Raw genomic sequence first — 20,945 nt, 5'->3', positions numbered from 1 at the left:
GTACCCCAGCAGAGCACCTGTACCCTAACAACATCGAACCAAGGAGAACTAGGAGGCTGAGCGCAAAGGACAGAAACCTCCCCAAAAGGTTCCAGCAGCTGAGACACGGAAAGTTGGGGATCACTGACAGGAGCACGGCTCTGCCCGCCCAGCCCCCCCACACCGTTCTTCCCTTACAGTTTTCAGCCTCCATGAGATCTTGGTGCCCACAAATCGGCGCCCGCCCTCCCGCCCACGGGCGAGGGCTGCGTGATCCCCGCCGCCTTCCCCGGACTAAAGGAGCCCCCCCCCCCACGAAGCTGGTGAGAGGCCTCCTGTCTGTCTGTCTGTCTGTCTGTCTGGGATGGTCGTGAATGCATTCCTGACCGCTCCAGGCCCTCGCTGAGCGGTGGGGAGGTAGGAGGAGGTCTGGGGGCGCCCCTGAATGACCGGAGCCCCAACCATCTACAGTTAGGGGCCTTCTAGCAACTTCATCCTGGTTAGCAAGCCAGCGCCTGGCAGTGGAGTCCCCAATACCCAGAGTGTGGGGGGGGACACGGGGAGCCACAGGCCTGGCCCGGCGGGCGGCGGGGGGGGGACACAGCCTCGCGGGTCAGAGGCCCGGATCTCTGGCGGCAGCCGTGGGGGGAGCCGGAGGCTGAGCCCCCGCGCTCGGGAGGATGGACACGAGGGCGAGGGGACAATGGAGGACAACAGAAAACCAAAGCACACGCTGCCCTGTTTGGCTCGTCTGTGATTTTCATTTCCACGGTGGAACCTGCGTGGCGAGGCGGGGAAGAGCATGCGCACGCCGGCCCGCGGGGGGGGGGGGGGACCTGTTCCCCGATCCTCGCCCCGGCCGGCCGCGGCCTCCTCTCCCCCCCCCCCGCCCCCCCCCCCCCCGGGCGCCGGCCTAGCAGGTGGTGGCGAGCGACTGGTGGATGGGCGGCTGGAAGCAGCGCACGTGCTCCACCGTCGAGCTGTCCGTCTCCACCGACTTCATGTACTTGTTCAGGATGGCGAACACCTCGTTGTTCAGGATCTTGGTACTTCCGGATCCGGTCGGCCATCTTCTTCAAGGGCTAAGGAAGGACGGGGGGTGCACAGGTGAGCGGGAGGGCAGGAGGGGTACAGGAATAAAGACCGGCATCGAAACGGGGTGCCTCTGCCATGAAGACAGCCCCTCAGGGCAGGCGGGGGGTTCAGCCTGCAAGCCTAGCTACCTGAGTATCTCAGATCTGGAGGACGATGGTTCAAAGCCAGCCCAGGCAGGAAAACCTGTGAGATTCTTAACTCCATTAACCAGCAAACAGCCAGAGAAACAGAGTGCCAGCAAACAGAGTGCCAGGCTTGAGTGGCAAAGCTAAGCACTGTGCCCGGGCACTGAGTTCAAGCTCCAGCACTCTCTCTCTCTCTCTCTCACACACACACACACACACACACACACACACACACACACACGGAGGCAGCGCTGTGGACGGATGAAATGGAGCCGCAGGCCCTCGCCGTGTGTAATCAAGCGGGTTGGGGTAGAAGGATCTGTTCCGCAGCGTGGACAGCTGGATGTCTCCCTGCAGAACAAGGCTGGGATCTCGCTCTACGCTGTGCGCAAAAAAGCGCCCAGACGGAGGAAGGCCTGACCCCAGGAGCTTCTGAGGACGCACAGGCGTCACGGGGGGGAAGGAGAGGCATTCCGGGGCGGTGGGGGTGCGGGGTATGGGGATGGCGGACCTGTCCATTCCACCTTCACCTCTGTTTCTCTTTCCGTGCCTGTAACTGGAGCTCGAACCCAGGGCCCGGGCACTGCCTCTCCGCTGTTGTGCTAGTGGCTGGCGCTCTAACCCTTGAGCCACAGCTCCACTTCTGTGTGGAGTTTTGCTGGTTCATTGGACATAAGAGTCTCAAGGACTTCTCCTGCCCAGGCTGGCCTCGAACCGCGATCCCAGTCTCTTGAGTAGCCGGATTACAGAGCGGCCCGGCCCCTGGGTCTGGACCACCCTCCCGAGCCCTCCCCTCCCCCCCGGCCCCCCCCCGGCCGCCCTGCCCCCCTCACCACGTTCTTGATGATCTCGTCCTTGCCGTCCTGCCGCTGCACCTTGAGCAGGTGGTAGCAGAAGTCGAACAGGTCGAAGCGGCGCTGCTGGCCCAACAGCACGATGATGGAGCAGCCCGCCCAGTTGAGGCCGTCCCCGAAGCACTGCCTGCCGGGAGGGAGGAGGGAGGGGCGGGTGGGAGGGAGCAGGGGCGGGCGGGGACCCCCCCCACCCCCCATCATCTCCAGAGGCAGCCCGTCCGGGCTGCGTGGTGGAGTGGGAGGGGGCGGGCGCTGGCCCCCCCCAAGTCAGCAGGCAACCGGAGACCCACGGGGGCAGCCCCCTGCCCCCCTCAAAGCTCTGAACCCGTCCGGGGTGCCCGGGGGGCGGGCGGGGCACTCACTCGGCCGTGAACTCGTTGGTGCCCACGGGGATGCAGTAGACGAACTGCATGGCGCTCCAGAGGCGGTGGAACTCCACGCACTCGTCCACGTGCATGACGCCGTTGGTGGGGGGCGGCCCGCGCCACACGGGTCCTGCAGGTAGCTGCGGATGCGCGTCAGGATGACCTCGACATGGACAGCCCGCAGCACAGCCGCTCCTTGGTCAGCAGGTCCCCCTCCCGGGCGATGGCGATTTGCTGGGGGGGACGGAGGGCCGGGTGAGCCTCGCCACCCGGCCGCGGGGGGGGGGGGGGGGGGCCGCCTTCCCACGCCGCGCCACGCCGCGCCCCGGGGCTGCGGGGGCCACCGGCCACACTTCTGCTCTGAGCACAGAACCCACGGGGGGCGGGGGGGCGCGGCCGAGTCTGTGACCACAGCGGCCCTACTGTGTGCGGGCCTGCCCTACTATGTGCGGGCCTGTCCTACTGTGTGCGGACCCGCCCTACTGTGCTGTGTGCGGGCCTGCCCTACTGTGTGCGGACCCGCCCTACTGTGCTGTGTGCGGGCCTGCCTACTGTGTGCGGACCTGTCCTACTATGTGCAGACCCGCTCTACTGTGTGCGGACCCATCCTACTGTGTGCAGGCCTGCCCTACTGTGCTACTGTGTGCGGGGCCTGCCCTACTGTGCGCGGGCCTCCCTACTGTGTGCAAGCTTGCCCTACTGTGTGCGGGCCCGCCCTACTACGTGCGAGCCGCGCCGCTCCTCGTGCATGCACACTAACGGGGGACCCCAGGTCCCGCGTTCAGCCTCTGACGGGCACCGACTGGACTCGGGCTCACGAGCAGGTGGGGAAACTGAGTCTGGCAATCCCGGGGCGGGAACCCGGCGGTGCCGGCAGCCGGCACCTCGATGAGCCACCCAGGCGCGACGGCGCAGCCCGACGCGGTCGCTCCGGGAGACGGCCGGCACGGAGGACGACGCGCGCTGCACGCCCCACGCCGCGCGTGCCACGGCATAACGCGGAACGCGCGCGTGTTACGTGCTATACGCGGCACGCGCGCGGCCCACGCCGCCATCCCGGCCGCGAGGAAGGGCGGAGCTCCGAGGACAGCGGTTCAAAGCCAGCCCGGGCAGCGAGGCCTGTAGGACTCTCACCTCCCAGGAGCCCCCGGGACACCCCTCTCCGGGCCAGGCTCAGCCTGTGAGGACCGGCCCCGTCTGTGGGCTCGGGAGGGGGAGGGGGAGGGGGAGGGGAGGGGAGGGGGGAGGGATCTGTGCTCCCAGGCTGGGGCCCTGCATTCCTGCCCGTGACCCCCCCAAGGGGCGGGCGTGGGGAGCTGTCTCCCTTAAAGGGCATTTGTGAGCATTTCCTTTGAAGGTGAAACACAAGAAGGGCCAAGTCAGCAAGCCTCCCTCCCACCCCCCTTACATCCAGCGGCCTGGGGGGGAGGGGAGGCCCCCCCATCTCCCCAGGGCCCAACTCCCTCCCTGCCCCGCCCCCAGGAAGGGAACCTCGCTTCAAGCAGCGAGAAGGGGACAGCGCCCCCCCCCCCATAGCTTTAAAGTGTTCCTTCCCTGGTTTCCGGTGCTCATTTCTAACGCCAAGCCCCAGGCCGGGCGCGGTGGGCTCACCTGTAATCCCCACCCTGGGGCCCAGCCCCACCCCTCCTAGCTGGGGGGAAATAACAAAAGCAAGCCCGAGGGTGGTGGAGAAGGCGGCTCAGCCCCTCCCCAGCAAGTGGGGGGGGAGACTGAGTTCAGGGGTCAGTACCACGGCCCTCCCAGCAAGTGGGGGGACTGAGTTCAGGGGTCAGTACCACGGCCTTCCCCAGCAAGTGGGGGGACTGAGTTCAGGGGTCAGTACCACGGCCTTCCCCAGCAAGTGGGGGGACTGAGTTCAGGGGTCAGTACCACGGCCTTCCCCAGCAAGTGGGGGGGGAGACTGAGTTCAGGGGTCAGTACCACGGCCCTCCCCAGCAAGTGGGGGGACTGAGTTCAGGGGTCAGTACCACGGCCTTCCCCAGCAAGTGGGGGGACTGAGTTCAGGGGTCAGTACCACGGCCTTCCCCAGCAAGTGGGGGGACTGAGTTCAGGGGTCAGTACCACGGCCTTCCCCAGCAAGTGGGGGGACTGAGTTCAGGGGTCAGTACCACGGCCTTCCCCAGCAAGTGGGGGGGGAGACTGAGTTCAGGGGTCAGTACCACGGCCTTCCCCAGCAAGTGGGGGGACTGAGTTCAGGGGTCAGTACCACGGGCCTTCCCCAGCAAGTGGGGGGACTGAGTTCAGGGGTCAGTACCACGGCCTTCCCCAGCAAGTGGGGGGACTGAGTTCAGGGGTCAGTACCACGGCCTTCCCCAGCAAGTGGGGGGGGAGACTGAGTTCAGGGGTCAGTACCACGGCCTTCCCCAGCAAGTGGGGGGACTGAGTTCAGGGGTCAGTACCACGGCCTTCCCCAGCAAGTGGGGGGACTGAGTTCAGGGGTCAGTACCACGGCCTTCCCCAGCAAGTGGTGGGGGGAGACTGAGTTCAGGGGTCAGTACCACGGCCTTCCCCCAGCAAGTGGGGGGGGAGACTGAGTTCAGGGGTCAGTACACAGCCTTCCCCAGCAAGTGGGGGGACTGAGTTCAGGGGTCAGTACCACGGCCCTGGCCCAGAACCAAATGGCGTCACCGCATGGTGAAGGCGGCGCAGCTTATGTTTCAGGGGCAGCCGTGCTAACCGCTGGGCAACTGAGCTCTGAGCACTGCCCAGGAGGCCGACCGAGCTCTGAGCACTGCCGGGGCAGCTCGTGTGGAGCCACAGTGGGGGGGGCGGTGGGCCTGGGCGTGGGGTCCTGGCGCCTGTCATGGGTGCTGGGGTGCGGGGTCCTGGCGCCTGTCATGGGTGCTGGGCGCGGGGGTCATGGCTCCCGTCATGGCCTCCAGCCTCCTCGCCAGCCCGCTTTATCGGGGACACCCTCATCCCCGCCCAGGGCCTCAGTTTCCCAGAGCTCCCCTTGGTCCGTACCTGGGGGGTCCCCAGCCGCTCTATGAGGGGGACCAGGTGCAGGGGGGGCGTACTTGGCTTCCAGACGCTTCATGCGGACCTCCAGGCGCTCTCCCTCTGCCGAGAGAATGGGGGGGGGAGGGGGAGAAACGGAGGTGACACCGGGCGGGGGCTGCGGAAGCTTCTCCTCACTTCTAGAAATCGCAATGAGGAGGCCCGCCCGCCCGCCCGCCCGCCCTGCAAGCTCTGTACTGGAGCACGGGTCGGGGCAAAGGCCGGGCGCAGGGGGGCTGCCCCGGACTCCATCGCCTCTCCAGGTACCCCAAAACTTCTCCCTTCCCACCTGCAGCTCTCAGTTCCCTGGGACGGACCGACCTTCCTTCCCTCCCTCCCTCCTTCCTCCCTTCCCTTCCTCTCTCCTCCCTCCCCTCCTTCCTTCCCTCCCTCCTTCCTTCCTTCCCTCCTTCCTTCCTTCCCTCCCTCCTTCCTTTTCCCTTCCTTCCTCCTCCCTCCCTCCCTCCCTCCCTCCCCTCCCTCCCTCTCTCCCTCCCTCCCTCCCTCCCTGGCTTGAACTCAGGGCACTTGACCCACAGTTCCATTTTGTCCTTCTTTGTTTGTAACTGAAGCAGCTCACAGGCTTTCCTGCCCCGTCTTGCTTTGAACCGGGGTCCTCAGATCTCAGCCTCCCGAGCAGCTGGGATCACAGACGTGAGCCACAGGCGCGGGGCTCGGGAAGCTTTCCGTTCCGCCATGGCACCGGCTTCTTACCTTTGATGTAGACTCTGGGTAAGATGTTCTGGAAGGGGGCGGCGTGGAGCAAATCGCACACTTCTTCCTGAGACTGTTGGGGGTGTGGGGGGATGGGTAGAGGAGAGAAAACCATTAGGATGCTGTATCCCTAAAATCGTGAGTGGCTAGACCCCTATTCACACGCACACACTCTGGGGGGTCTTTAACACCAGGACTGAAAATCACAACCGTAGGTCAGGGGCGGTGCTCAGGCCTGTCATCCAGCTACTCAGGAGGCTGAGATCTGAGGATCAGGGTTCGAAGCCAGCCCGGGCAGGAGAGTCTGTGACCCTTTTAGTGCCAGTGAACCACCACCAAAAAAAAAAAGCCAGCCATGGAGCTATGGCTCCCATGGGTAGAACGCCAGTCTTGTGCGTGTGTTTTCACTACTTGAGCGAATCTCTGTTACTCTGCAGGCATTTCTTGGGTGCATTAATGCATCTACTTGTCCATCAACTATGGCCTGGTATTCCATCCCTCCGTCATTCACCTGAGAAATAGTTACGAGCCACCAGGCAGTCTCGAGGATGTTGAACAAGTCAGACCAGATCTCAGCCTGCATACAATTCACATTACAATGGCTACAGACATGTGAAAAGAGCAAAGGGTTCCAGATAGAGATCACACACTGCAGGGCAAGCGTCTTGGGCAGTTAAGGAAGGAGTGAATTTGGTGGCGTGCTTAGGGGAAAAATGCTTGACACCAAATAGAGAATGGAATGAAGCAAGGAGGCCGGCTAGGTGGATAAGAGGTAAGGACATTCCAGTGCAAAGGTCCTGGGGCAGGGAATAAGCAGAGTCTGTGTATGTGTGCACAGTCCTGGAGCTTGAACTCTGAGCCTGGGACCTGTCCCTCAAAGCTTGCAATCTCCCCTTGAGCTGCAGAGCCACCCCCAGTTCTTGAGAGGTTTATGAGAGATCAGAGTCTCCTAGACTTTCCTGATGAGGCTGGCCTCGAACTGCGATCCTCCCACCTCGGCCTCCTGAGTAGCTAGGCTGAGGAGCTGTGGCTGTCCAGGTGGGGACCCCATCCTTTCTTTCCCATTTCTCTCCCCAGGAACATGTGCACACGTGCACCTGAGTGTGTACTCGTGCCGGGGCTCCAGCTCGGGGCCTTGGGCGCTGGCTCTCAGCTTTTGTTTCTTTGCTCAAGGCTGGTGCCACAGCTCCACTTCTGGCTTTTCAGTGGGTAAACTAGAGATGAGGTCTCACGCACGTTCCTGCCCAGGCTGGCTTGGAACTGCGATCCTCAGCTCTCAGCCCCCCCCCGAGCGGCCAGGGTGACCGGCGTGAGCCGCCACCCCCCGGCGTGGGGACCGTGTGAGGGGATCATCTGAACACAGTGGGAGGCACTGAGTCGCTCCGTCTTCAGCACCGACGTGGGTGAGTCCTGCAGGCAGGATGTCCTCTGTGTGACCTTGGCGGTGGATCCCCCCCCCAATCTGACCCAAGTCTTTAGCACCATGTGATTGCGTGGGATCCGCGCTAAGACCCCCGTGTTTGTTCCTACGATGTTTCTTTTACAGAGCCGTGAGCTTTCTACGGGGGAGGGCGGGGCCCCCACCCCACCCCCACCCAGTCCTTGAGCTGAAGAGCCCGGGGAGGGCACCCAGGCCCGGAGTTCAAGCCCCAGGACTGACACACACAACAACCCCCCAAACATGCAGTAGGGCCGTGGAAGGCAGACGGGGTGGAAGAGCATTATACTGTTGATTCTACTCCCGCGCACCGACAAAGAGCGCCCCAAAACACGGCTTTAGGAAAGGATCTCCTGAGGGCAATCTCAGAAGTTCTTAAGTAACGTTTCGCTCTCGACTCTGAGATGACAAACAGCACTCGTGAATGACGTGAGGGGGAAGAGCGAGGGGCGGCAGACTGGAGACGGTGACCCCCCCTCCCACAGAGCCCCCCTCCGGCTGTCTGCTGCAAAGGGGGGGGGGGGGAGAATGGATGGGTCGGGCCAGGACGGGGCTCCCAACATTCCCTTATATAGACGCACGCGGAGCCATGCGTGCTGCACAAACCCCGGAGACCCCGATCTCCAATGAACCAGCCCCAAGGCGGGGGAGGGGGAGGGCAAGCCAAGCCAGAGCGTGAGGCCCCGAGTTCAAGCTCCGGGGACTGGCACATGCACACGAACCAAACCAAACGGTCGCTTTGAAGGTGGGAAAGGAGGGGGACTCCCGATTCTGACCTGCTCTCCTAAGCGTGGCGAATACGACTTTGACGATCACCCACGTCACGGACTAGTTTTATGAGAAATTTTAATATTCGTGCCGGAATATAACCCCCCCCCCCGGGGGACTGTCCTTCAGAAAGCGAGCTATGGTCCCCGTGGCTGTCGATGTTGTTTGTTGGCAGCGGTAGGGTTTGAACTCAGGGCCTGGGCGCCATGCCTGAGCTCTTTTGCTCAAGGCTAGCAGAGGCCTCTGCCCCTTACAGCCACAGCGCCCCTTGTGGTCTTCCGGTGGCTCGTTGAGAGGTTAAGGGTCTCGTGGACTTTCCTGCCCCAGGTGGCTTTGAACCGTGGTCCTCAGAGCTCAGCCTCCCGAGCAGGATGACAGGCGTGAGCCACCGGCGCCCGGACACGGATTTTTAATAAAGGGAGAAGGTTAAAAAAAAAACCCCACGCGCAAAAAACGGGGGGTCTGGAGTCATCGTTAGCTAGGGGAGGCGGGCGCTGCTGCCACCTTGTGGTCAGCGCGGGAACTGCTGCTGCGGCGGTGTCCAAGCCCGGGTCTGGAAAGCCACACCCGAGGGGAAGGGCAGTTTGGGGAGCCTCCTTTCTCCAGTGACCGCCTCCACTCGGTCCAGCCTTGTGCCCACCGGCCAGTGCGTTTCTCACAAGCAACCAGCCCCCGGGGCCCCCGCACTCAGGAGTTCAAGGCCAGCCGGGGACTCTATGGGAAGAGCCTGAATCACTAGCTGCTAGAGAGAGGACCACGTTTCAGTAACAAAAAAAAAGCAAGTGGAGTCGGGTTTGGGGGTAACGAGTAGTAGACTATTCATGTCTTCAGGAGCGTAGAAGAGATTTTTCTAAGCAAGTTCCAAGAACACCAAGGAAGGCAAAGAAACTCACCTCCGAGAACGACTGCCCGTCAGAAGACAAACCGCGACATTTGCCATCTATGTATTCATGACATGTAAAACGATACCAAGACTCCAGGAAAGACAACCCAACTGAGAACAACAAGAACTGAGTGGTACTCGCAAGTTTCTCCGCGGCTGGTACCACGTGCAAAGGGTCTCAGCACTTTAGAAAAGAATCAAGACGGGGCTGGGAATATGGCCTAGTGGCAAGAGCGCTTGCCTCCTACACATGAAGCTCTCGGTTCGATTCCCCAGCACCACATATACGGAAAACAGCCAGAAGTGGTGCTGTGGCTCAAGTGGCAGAGTGCTAGCCTTGAGCAAAAAGAAGCCAGGGACAGTGCTCAGGCCCTGAGTCCAAGGCCCAGGACTGGCAAAAAAGAAAAAAAAAAAGAAAAGAAAAGAATCAAGACATACCCCAGAAAAACAGAACGTGTATATATTGTTTTGCGTAAATATAAAGAGGTACATACAGGCATTGCACCGATGTTTGCTCTTCTAAGACTATATGCTCTTTTGGTCTCAGTGTGTGTCTAGAATCCTGCATAATTTATCATATCCCTGTGTGTAGATCTAGTTTCCACTTATCATGGAGGATGTGCGCTGTTTGCCTCTCTGAGCTTTGGCTTACCTCATTTAACGTTTGTTCTAGTTCTTTGTTTTTATATTTAAAAAAAAAACACAGACAAAATCAATCGTTCATGAGGAGGTGAAGAGATGCAAACCCCACTAGATTGCTGGGTGTAAGTATAAATCAGTACTACCAGTTTCAAAGTGAGACTGTGTTTATTTAATAGAAAACACAGAACCTGTTTTCACCGGAGACCTTTTTGTTCTGGTCCTGGGGCTTGAACTCAGGACCTGGGTAACCTTCCCTGAGCTCTTGTGCTGAAGCTTAGCGCTCTACCGCTTGAGCCACAGCTCCACTTCCAGCTGTTTGGTGGTTCCCTGGAGATAAGAGTCCTATGGACTTTCCTGCCCGGGCTGGCTTTGAACCCTGACCCTCAGATCTCAGCCTCCTGAGTAGCTGGGATGACCGGCGTGAGCCGCACCTGAATGAGCTTGGGCGCGAACCTGTGCAGCTGGACTATTCAGAAGCGCGGGCCTAAACCTTAAGAAACCACACGGGGTCGTGCCTAGAGACGCGAGGCGTATTAAGAAGCTCTCTCTCTCCCTCCCTCCCAAACCAGCCGACACTCCTCTCTGCGCACCCCATGGAGACCCGGCTCCGGAGGAGTGGGGGGATGCCCCCCCCCCCGACCTTGAACAGGTTTTCCTGCTCAGCTGTAAGATGCAGAAGGCCGCGTTGCCACGGCAACCAGGCTCACAGCCGGTCCTCAACCTGGCAGCACCCACAGGGGCCACGGGGGGGGGGGGGGGAAGGGGGGGGAGGAAGGGCTCAGGGGAGCAGCCGGCCCAGGGCCCCACCCACGACGGCAACGCCCCGACTGGGGTGTCCTGACGCCCTGGGGCCCGCCGCCTCTGCCCTGGGCCCCATCCTCTCCTCCCACCGCTGTCCGGTTCCTCTGTCTCCTCCCAAGGCCAGGGGCGGGCCTGCTGCTGCCCCTCACCCTCCGCCTGGGCGCCCGGCTCCTCCCAGGCAGTGTCCCCCCCCATCTGCTGTCACCCCCTTCCTTCTGTCCTCCTCTCCGCCGCCTCCCCCCTTCTCTCCCTCCTCCCACCTCCTCCACCTCGGCTTCCTGTCCTCCTCTTCCTCTTCTCGTCCTTCCCAATTCCTCCTGCTCCTCCACTCCCTCCTCCTGTCCTCCCCCTCTTCTTCCCCTGCTCCTCCCGTCTCCTCCTCCTCCTCCTCCTCTCCTGCTCCTCCCCCTCCCCTCCTCCTCCCTCCCCGTCTCCTCATTCTCGTCCTGCTCCTCGGCCCCCGACGGCGCGTCATTTCCACGACTTCAGCCGACGCGGGCGGGGCCGAGGCTGCGCTGCAGCCGGCCTCAGCTCTGGGGACCCTGGCGGGCGTGGGGGGCCGGCGGGGGACTCACCAGCGCCTGCTCTATGAGGAGGCAGAAGAGGATGGCGTTGCCCACCTCGCGGAGGCTCTGGAACACGTCGGTCTTGAGCTCGGCGTACTCGATGATGTCCTTCAGCTGGTGGTGGAAGAACTCCAGGATGCCTGGGGGGGGGGCGGGGGTGGGGGCGGTCAGCGGGGCGGGGGGGGGACACCCCCCCCAGACTCGGGACCCTCAGGAATCCACACCAGACAAAGCTGGTGGGAATCACTGTCACGCGCACGCGTGTCCCCCCAAACCAAACGCACCGCCCCCCGCCCCACGTCCCCGGCCGGCCGGCGGCTTCCTGGCCACGGGAGCCGGCGCGGGCGCTGACCCACGCGGGACCATGTCACGGACCAGGCCCAGATGTGAGGACAGGAGCCCCTCCCCCGGCTCCGCCCCCCCAGCCCCCCCTCCCGGGCCCCCCCTTTCTTTCCCCGCCACCCACCTGGGGAGCCGTACTCGTGGCGAGGCAGGCGGCAGATCTTGGGCATCACCTCGATGAGCGTTTTCACGTACTGGAGGATGGTGCCCTGGAGCTGGAGACAAGAGGCGGCGGGGTGGGGCCGGGAAGGTCGCCTCCTATACATGAAGCCCTGGGTTCGAGTCCCCCGCACCACATGTATAGAAAAAGCCAGCAGGGGCGCCTATTTCAGGGGCGAGGCCTTTCCTGGGGATGGGGTATTTGTGATGGCCAGGCTTAGGAGCTAAAATGAAACGTGGACAGGGAACTGTGGAGACCGACAGGCTACCTCATTTAAGCATGTGGGAATTCATGCCATTTTCCTCCAAGCTATGTCCAAGGCAGACATCCTTAATCAATTACCACATTTCCCTGTTTCACCTTGCATTTAGCGTCACATACAGAGCTGAAGCTGAGGAATTAAGAGTTCGCTGGTGAACGCTGTTTCATTCCTGACCTGGTTTTACACGGCCGTTTCTTTTGTCATGTCAGATTTCCAGGAGGATGTGGTGGTTTATATGGTTTGGTTTTGCTTAGCAGAGTTGCGGGCAATTAAATGAAAGTTAGATGCTCACACTGCAAAGATGGCACAGAACTCGGTCCCTCAATGCCAGAGCAGAACTGGGAACAGTGTTCACCAGCAACCTCAAGGAGACTGAGTGGGGCCATTGATCAGAGATGTCTGCCATGTTCAATGGAATAGAAAAACAGCAGCGCGGGCATTATGTGTCTGCACGTTTATACTAATGTAGTACTTCTGGGGGAGTTGGAAATTATTAGCTGAGATCTGTGTGTGTGTGTGTGTGTGTGTGTGTGTGTGTGTGTGCCAGCCAGTCTTACGGCTTGAACTCGCGGCCTGGGCATTGCCTCCAGGCTTTTGTGCATAAGGCTAGCATGCTACCCCTCAAGCCACGCCTCCACTCGCTGGTTAGTTGAAGAGAAGAGTCTCACGGACTTTCTTGGCCAGGCTGGCTTTGAACTGCAGTCCTCAGATCGCAGACTGTTGAGTCGCTAGGTCTGCGGGTGTTCGCCACGGGCACCCAGCCTGGCTGAAATCTACCGTGACCCCAATCGGGGTTGCTGGGATTAGTCACCAAACACAGAGCAGGAGGAGCCCAGGCCTGGCCACGCACTGCCGGCGGGTAAACAGAAACACGGCAGAAGGGCACGGAGGAGCCGGGGCTGCGGGTGATTTCTGAAGGCAGAACCGCGGGAGAGCAAGCAAGCCGGGTGTGGCTGACGGCCTCCCCTACCAGGCTCTTGACGATCTTCAGCAGCTCCTCCATGACCACGGCGATGCCCTGGTAGCCCAGGAGCCTGCAGATGGTCTTGAAGTGGGGGGGTCCCACGAAGTTCCGGTAGGAGCTGTAGATGTGGCTGTAGGCAATGTTGAGGGGCTGCGAAACAGGGGTGGGGGTAGAGTAAGGGGCTGAGGCCTATTGCCGCTGGGGGGGGGGGGGACAGGGACACACCGGCACTCAGATCCCCTTGTGGGGAGACACCATGTCCGCCAGACACTGGCCACGGGAAGACACCTGGAATTCCTCCCGCCCGTGACCGCGCATGCGCAAACCAGGCCGTCCCTGTGCTAAGCCACGGTGGGCACAGAATGGCCGCTTTTCCTCCACTACAGTTGCCGTTGTGGCAACTCCCAGCTGGGGCCGATTAAACCTCCTCTACTCCCGGCTTCCGTGTGTGGCCCGAGGGGGTCTTGGGAATGAACACAGCGGAGCTGGGAGACACGAGAGGATTTCTGGGGGCCTGAGAAAACCCAGCCAGGCCCTCCCCGGGCCCTCGTGCTGCCACCCGGTGAAACCATGGCACGGAGGCTGAGCTAAGTTCACGGGTTCCGAACTTCCAGGGCAGCGTTCCAAAGCAACGGCGTCCTGGAAGCCAGAAGGGAACCTCACGAGGCGTGCTGTACCGTGACGGTGGCCCGCGTCCAGGCCCTGGCCAGTGTCTGGCTCCCCCCCCCCGTCATCCTGGGGACCCCAGGGGACCCCCTCACTGAATGAGGGGGACTCTCTTTAATATGCGCTTCTGTCTGAGACTAGGGGACCCCCATATCAAGTCCTTGACTGTCTCATTTGGCTATGAGACTCTGACTCATTAACTCAACTAGTGATGTGTTTTGGTAATGTTGTGACATTTCCAATTAATATGCACAACATATATATATATATATACACACATACATATATATATACACAAAATTCCTGACATCCGTAGCCCCATTTTGCAGACCCAGGGTGGTGAGGGCCTTGCTCAGGGTCCCGTAATTTCTAGGCAACGAAGTCCATGTTCTTACCTCTACCAATGTTGGTACACTCTGGATGGTTCATTCTGGTGTGTGTATGCACTAGTACTTGAACTCAGGGCTTTCACACTCCTGCTTGACTTTTTCACTCAAGGCTGGCACTCTACCACCTGAGCCACACTTCCAGTTCCGGCTTTTTGCTAGTTCCCTGGAGACCAGTGTCCCCGGGATTTGTCTCAGATCTTAGCCTGCTAGGATCTATAATCTATAATCCTAGCTAGGATTATAAAGGCATGAGCTACGGGTACCTGGGAACACAGGAGATCTCTCTCTCTCTCTCTCTCTCTCTCTCTCACCCCCCCCCCCCGCACTCTGCCATGCAAAGATCTCTAGAATGGCCTTATGTAAACCACCCCTCCTTATTTATTCTGTGACCTCGACCTCAGACGGAGCCTCCAGACGTGAGTCCTCGGGCTGTGGCGTTAGACACGCAGCCCGAGACTCGAGACGGCAGCCCTGACTCGCAGAGCAGTCCGTGTTCCCTGCTCGTTACAAACATCCAACCCAGGCCCTCCTCTGCACACGTCCCAGCCTGACTTGCTGATCGTTATCCCCCAAGACTCCAAAGCAGAGGCAAGCGGAGAATCTCGTCCTGCTCAAAGCTGTATGGGGCGGGGGGGGGGGGGAACCTGGCCCACGCATGAAGGTGGGTGGACCCCACTTTCCCATTCACACAAGAGATGCCGGGTCTCCCCCCAACCCCAGGAACGCAAATTCTCCTTCTCCTATGTCTCTTGCAAGGCACTGTAAGCTAGCACTGCACTCACGCTGGGAATCCTGGGAGACAAAGACAATCTAGCTAGTATACAGATAAATATATAGTACGTGTGTATATATATATATGTAGTATGTATATATACAGTGAGTGTGTATATAAATATATATATATATTCCTGATTGTCTGACTTCCTACTTTGAGTCTAGACACCTATTTTTGAGATCAACTGGCTACCCACCCTCCATTGAAAAGCTGAGTTCAACTCCCAGGTCCTTAATGTTCTAGTTGGGAGTTTTGGGGCAAATGACTTCAACCCACAGGCCTTGACTTCCTCTAGGAAGAGAAGACCAAGCTCCTGGGGGTGCTTGCAAGTTTCACTGATGGAGAATGATGTGCTGGGGACGCTGCTCTTACTTGTCCAATGAACAGCCATGACCACTGCTCTCTTTGAAGAGCCCAGTATGCAGAGGCTAAGAAAGCGCAGCCTCCTGGCTCCAGCCCTTCCCCGGCAGGTCTGGTGATGCTCGGGATTTCCCGGGGTGGGGTGGGGGGGGGGTACATGACATGGTGGAGGTGATGTCACGCAACACAAGGGGAGATCACAGCACACAGAGCTTAAAAAACAAAACGAGGAGCCGGGCCCGGGCGGCTCCCGCCTGTGATCCTAGCCACTCAGGAGGCTGAGATCTGAGGATCAAGGTTCAAAGCCAGCCCTGGGCAGCAACGTCGGTGAGGCTCTAAGAAGCTGGAGGTAGCACGGTGGCTCAAGTGGCAGAGCGTTATTATTAGCCTTGAGCGTAAAAGCTCGGGGACGGCACCCAGGCCCTGAGTTCAAGCATCAGGACCCGGGGCCCAGACCCTCGTGGGTGGGGGCGGGGGCGGTGCGCTATCCGCGGTGCTCCTGCTGGATCCTCCTCCCTCTCACCCTCCTCCGCCCCCTGCAGCTCCGGTACCCACGTCCCCCTCCAGTGCTCAGGGCAGAGGGGAAGGGCTTGGCGATCGTATGGCTTGGCATTTCATGCAGGGAGAACCTGCATGGAATGGGAGGAATGGACACGCCCCCCCCCCCGCCCGCCGGCCCCCGAGGTGGCACACGCATGCGGGAGGAACCACACACGCACGCCCACGCCGCCACGCGCATGCACACGCACCCCCAGAGGCACGCTCTGACCTGCTGGCTCAGCAGGAGGCTGGGCCCTACCGAGAATAGGTGGGAATAGGGGAGCCGGGGGGGCATTTTCTGAGGTGTGGCAAAGAAAAACACGGGAAGGCGAGGTGACTCGAGCCATCTGCGCGCTGGCCTGGCGGTTAGCACCCCGGGGGAGCACAGCGTCCCTGGGAGGAAGCCCCAGCAGCACGCCGCCGGGCCCCGAGAGCCAAGCACAGCTATCCACAGCACACGAGCCCCCCGAGGACACGGCGCCCCCCCCCCCCGATCAACCAGGGGGTGTCACACTTTCCCCAAAGGCAACAAATAGTATTTGAGAGAGAGAGAGAGAGAGACAGACAGACAGACAGACAGAGCCGGCTTGGTCGTAGTCTGTGGGCACTCTGGGACTATCTGGGGAGGGCCGTGTAGAAAGTTTACGGTAGCAATAGACGCTGTTTGCCGTGTTTTACCTCATTTACTTTTGGAACCCAGAGCGTGGGCGCCGTCCCTCGGCTTTGCTCTTCAAGGCCGGCACCTCGCCTGCTTGAGCCATCGCTCCACCTCTGGCTTCTTGGTGGTTAACTGACGGTGCGAAGAGTCTCACTGCGGCCCAGGTTGGCTTTGGGCCTCGATCCTCCAACCTCAGCTTCCTGCGTGGCATCCATCACGGGCACCCAGTTTTTCTGTTAACCATTTTTAAGCGCTCTCTCTGTCTCTGTCTCTGTCTCAGCTTTGAGTCAAAAGGTCTCCCCCCTCGTTAGATGGAGATGGAAATACGGACGGTCACTCCTGGTGCTCTACCACTCGAGCCATGCCCCCAGTCAGGCATTTTGCTGGTTAGTTAGCAGATAAAAGAGTCTCACGGACTCTCCTGCCCAGGCTGGCTTCGAACCACGATCCTCAGATCTCGGCCTCCTGAGTAGCCAGGAGACTCGATCTCCTGTGACAGATGCGTGCTGGCTGGGGGGGGGAGCACTGGCCAGCAGGGAGAGCCCCGTGGGGCAGGAGGCCCGGCCTCGTGCGTCCGTGGCCTAAAGCAGGCCAAAGCGCTCGGTCCCGTGAGACGGGAGCCTTCGCAAGCGCCGCGCCGTTGGAGCATCTCGATGCGTCCGACCCGAAAGCTCACGGCCACCCAGACGCCACCCGGAGGCGGTGGAACTACGGGGGGGGGGGGGGCTTGGATGAGTCCCTAGGAACGGCGGGTTCGCGTCTTCTCGAGGCCAGTTTCTCACCTTTCACTCGTGTAGCGGGAGGCACGCATGCGCCCCAGCGTAGGACGGGCAGCCCCAGAAAGATCGAGCCGTTGGCTTCCCCCACCCCCCCTTTTTTCTTTATAGAATGCCGGGCCTGGGGCTTGAACCAGGGGCCCCCTGCCGTCACTTGGAGCCGCAGCTCCACTTCCCGGCTTTTTGCTGGTCCGTTGGCGAGAAGAGAGTCTCGTGGGCTCTTTCAGTCTGGGCTGTGGCTTCGAACCTCGGTCCTCAGCGCTCAGCCTCCTGATGAAGCTAGGATCACAGGTGTGAGCCCCGGGATGATGTCACCTCAAAATCTGCAACCCATTACATCCAGGCAGACTCGGTTTCTAAAGAAGGGGGCGGCGAGGGTCTGGGGGGGGGGCTGGAAACCCACCAGCCCGTCAGAGAGGAAGCGGGAGGTCCTTCCACACTGGTTTGTCCTTCTCTTTTTGGTCAAAGGAAGGAGAATCTCTGTCACTGGGCAAAAAAAACAACCAACAAACCAGCTTCTCTAGCCCGGTCCCCGAGCGCCTCGTGCAGGTTGCCATGGTGAAGGGTGCTGATGTGGAGAAGCGAATAATGGGAGCGGTGGGGGCGACGGGGGGACTCGCTCAGTGGTGGGGGGGAGGGGGGAAGGAGGGAGAGAGAGAGGGAGAGTTCCAGGAGGACCCAGAGCAGAGCAGGAAGCCCGTGAGCACTGCCCCCCTCTGCCTTGGGAGGCCGAGCTGCGCGCGGACACCGACGGTCAGGTGAGTGCCATCTTGCCAAGGGGAACGGCTTTTCCTCTCCACGCGGGGCCGGGCGGGGGGGGGGGGGTTGGCAGTGGGAGATCGGGGTGCTGCTAGCCTCCCCTGCGGTGGGAACCGGGGCCGTATGGACACCCCCCCCCCCCACCCCATGGCTGATGGGAGGGAAGCGGAAGGAAAGACGTGCCCGTGACGGGGCGAGTCTCCGGGACTCCCTCCCGAGGGGGCGGGGGAATGAAGCCGGGCTCGGGGCCTTGCCAAGCTCCCAGCTCCTTCCACACGATCTGTCTAGAAGGATCCGCGCACCCCTGCCTCAGGGTGTCAGCGCAGCCTTCCCCGAGCGCCCCCCCCCCCCACCGGGCAGCGCGAGAGGAGGAAAAGCCAGCCGACCAACGAGGATGGACACAGCACTCGAGGCCGTGTCCTTCCCGCGGCTTAACCACCCCAGGAACCCGACACACACGTGGGGAGGCTACAGGGGAGGCGGGACGGACGGACAGACAGACAGAGATGGGTGGTGATCAAAACGAGCCTGGCTTATTATCCAGTCTGGATTAAAACGTGATTGACTTAAAAAAAAAAAAAATCCTGGGCTGGGAATATGGCCTAGTGGCAAGAGTGCCTGCCTCGTATACATGAGGCCCTGGGTTCGATTCCCCAGCAACACATATATAGAAAAAGCCAGAAGCGGCGCTGTGTCTCAAGTGGCAGAGTGCTAGCCTTGAGCAAAAAGAAGCCAGGGACAGTGCTCAGGCCCTGAGTCTAAGGCCCAGGACTGGCCAAAAAACCAAAACAAAACAAAAATCCTGTTGTGGTGACATGGAATGAAGAGGAGGGGGGACGGTAATACCACGGCAGAAGGAATGGAGGGATGTTTACTAAAGCATACGTAGGTTGACAGTCGCTAGACTTCCGATCCAGGGAAATCCAACGGAGGAGATTCTGTCTCTCTCTTCCTCCTCCTCCCTCCCTCCCTCTTCCCATTTCTCCCCTGTCTCTCTCCCTCCTCCCTCCCTCCTCTCTCTCTCTCCCTCCTTTCTCTCTCTCGCTCTCTCATACAACTAAATGAAACCTAGAGCGCTTGCAGATGGCTCTCAGGAAGGCGGGCACTCTGGAGGCTCTGGTTTGCTTACAAGCACAGCCCCCCTGGGTGGTAGCCAGCTTGCCCGCAGAGCAGGTGCGCGGCTCCCCACGGGCCACGGGTCGCTGGTCTATACCACGGGCATCTCGACCCGGCAGATGACCCCCCAGAAACCCACAATGGCATGGGTGCCCACTGCCGTGACGTGGACACGGCGGACACCCTACGCACCACGGGTGGTTCCGGTCACGCGTGGCGGGGGAGCGTCCGCCCGCAGTGCCGGGGCCGCCTCGGGAGCCCGTGACCTTGACCCGTGTCACGCAATTTCCCGGCACCGGTGGCTTGGGGAAAAAACCCAAAAGGACGCGGCCTGAGTGAGTCAAAGCAGCTACCGGCAGAGGACAGAGCGGAGCTCTACCAGTCACGGGCAGTGGAGCGAGGGATCTAAAAAAAGCACCGGACAGAACGTTCTAGATAACGGCTCGCGGCACCTGGACCGCAGTCAGAAGGCCAGGCAGGGGAGATTTAGGTAAAAGAATTGCCTGGGAGGAGATCCCGGACCTGGGGGGACCCGGGCGGGGTCGCGGGGGGCGTCCCCGTGTCTTCTCTAGTACGATTCTTTTATTTGTGTTTTTCCTTTGTCTTTCCTTTTCAAGAGGATTCCAGCGGGGGTGGAACGTGGCTCGAGTTGCACGGCCTGAGGCCCGCAGGCTTGGGCACGAGACAGCCCTGGTTTGGATTTGATTTCTTGGTGCCGGTCCTGGGGCTTGAACTCAGGGCCCGGGCGCTGGCTGTCCTCTGAGCTTTATCACTCACGGCGAGGGCTCCACCCCTTGCGCCACAGCTCCATTTCCAGCTTTTTTTTTTTTTTTCCCCCCTCCTGGTTAACCGGAGAGGAGACGTTCCTGCCCCAGGCTGGCTTTGAACCGCCATCCTCCAGATCTCGGCCCCCGGGAGGGGCGAGGAGGCCAGGCAGGAGCGGGCAGGGGCTGCCACTCCTCACTGTGCTTGCGGTTCCAGGCTCGGGATGCGCATCGCGGTGGGGCACGTGTCGCCCACGGGCGCCGTGGTGTCCTGGGCGCCGTCGGAGCCCTGTCTGGAGGACCACTACCGCGTCGTGTACAGGCCCAACTGGAACAGCCTCTTCTCCGGCTACCTCCGCTCCGGCTTCCACCGCGAGGAGAGGGTGCCGCGGGCGCTCAGCTCCGTGGCGCTGGAGCGCCTGGCCCCGTCCACCCTCTACTTCCTCTGCGTCGGCTGCCGGAGGGCCGCCCTGCCGGACCGCCGCGACTGCACCGTGTTCCACACGCTGGACGAGAGCCCGCCGGCGGCCCGCGGCGCCCTGGCGGACCCCCAGCTCTCCCTGTGGGTGCTGCTGGCCATCCTGCTGGCCTGCTTCGCCGCCGTGCTGGCCTTCATCTGCCTGCAGTTCTGGTGCATCCGCTGCCACGAGCCCCGCTGGTCCTACCGGGCCGGCCACGCGGAGGAGGCCAACGGGCTGGTGCCGTGGCCGGGCCGCGGGGGGGAGGGGGAGCTGCCGGGGCTGCCCCTCGTGGAGCTGCCCCGCCAGGGCTCCGGAGCCGGCGCTGAGGCCCGGGGGGGCGGGGGGCGCCCCGCCATGCTTCCTCCAGGCAGGGAGTGACAGGTCGGTGGTGGGGGGGGGAGGGAGGGGGGACACGCAGACGGCCACCCCCCGGGCGGGCGAAGCCGCTCCCCTCCCCGTAGGGCTCCTGCCAGCCATCAGTGCGTAGACCGCCCCTCCCCCGGCCCCCCCCCTCCGACGCCAGCGCCACCAGGAGGGGGTGACCGGCAGGTGACACCGGTCACCGAGCTGGGAAACACAGACACCCCCCCCCCCCCCGCCACAGCCACGGCGTGTCGGGGGGTGATCATGGCTTCCATTCCACGCGAGGAACTCGAGGCACGCTTGTAACACGGACCCCAAAGCTGGTCAGCCTAGACAGGAAGG

The 20,945-nt window shown here is 61.4% G+C and overlaps 2 protein-coding genes across 2 annotated transcripts in view; one reads left to right on the top strand and one right to left on the bottom strand.

Annotated features, from left to right (window-relative positions):
• Positions 1-923: 923 nt before the first annotated feature.
• Positions 924-20,945, bottom strand: part of LOC125341818 (cytoplasmic FMR1-interacting protein 2-like) — a 50,565-nt gene continuing 30,543 nt past the window's right edge. The window contains 8 exon segments of the mRNA XM_048333900.1: positions 924-1,061; positions 2,033-2,180; positions 2,416-2,652; positions 5,404-5,499; positions 6,151-6,223; positions 11,258-11,388; positions 11,715-11,805; positions 12,983-13,126. Of these exon segments, the coding sequence (XP_048189857.1) occupies positions 1,055-1,061; positions 2,033-2,180; positions 2,416-2,652; positions 5,404-5,499; positions 6,151-6,223; positions 11,258-11,388; positions 11,715-11,805; positions 12,983-13,126 (927 nt within the window). The 3' untranslated portion in view covers positions 924-1,054.
• Positions 19,727-20,618, top strand: Fndc9 (fibronectin type III domain containing 9). The gene has a single exon (XM_048333856.1). It carries the CDS (start codon positions 20,004-20,006, stop codon positions 20,616-20,618), a length of 615 nt encoding a protein of 204 aa, XP_048189813.1. The 5' UTR covers positions 19,727-20,003.

Source organism: Perognathus longimembris, chromosome 25, assembly GCF_023159225.1.
Source record: "Perognathus longimembris pacificus isolate PPM17 chromosome 25, ASM2315922v1, whole genome shotgun sequence".
In the NCBI taxonomy this organism is placed as follows: Eukaryota; Metazoa; Chordata; class Mammalia; order Rodentia; family Heteromyidae; genus Perognathus; species Perognathus longimembris.
The sequence above is the reverse complement of the archived record's forward strand: the minus strand, read 5'-3'. Positions and strand labels throughout refer to the sequence as shown.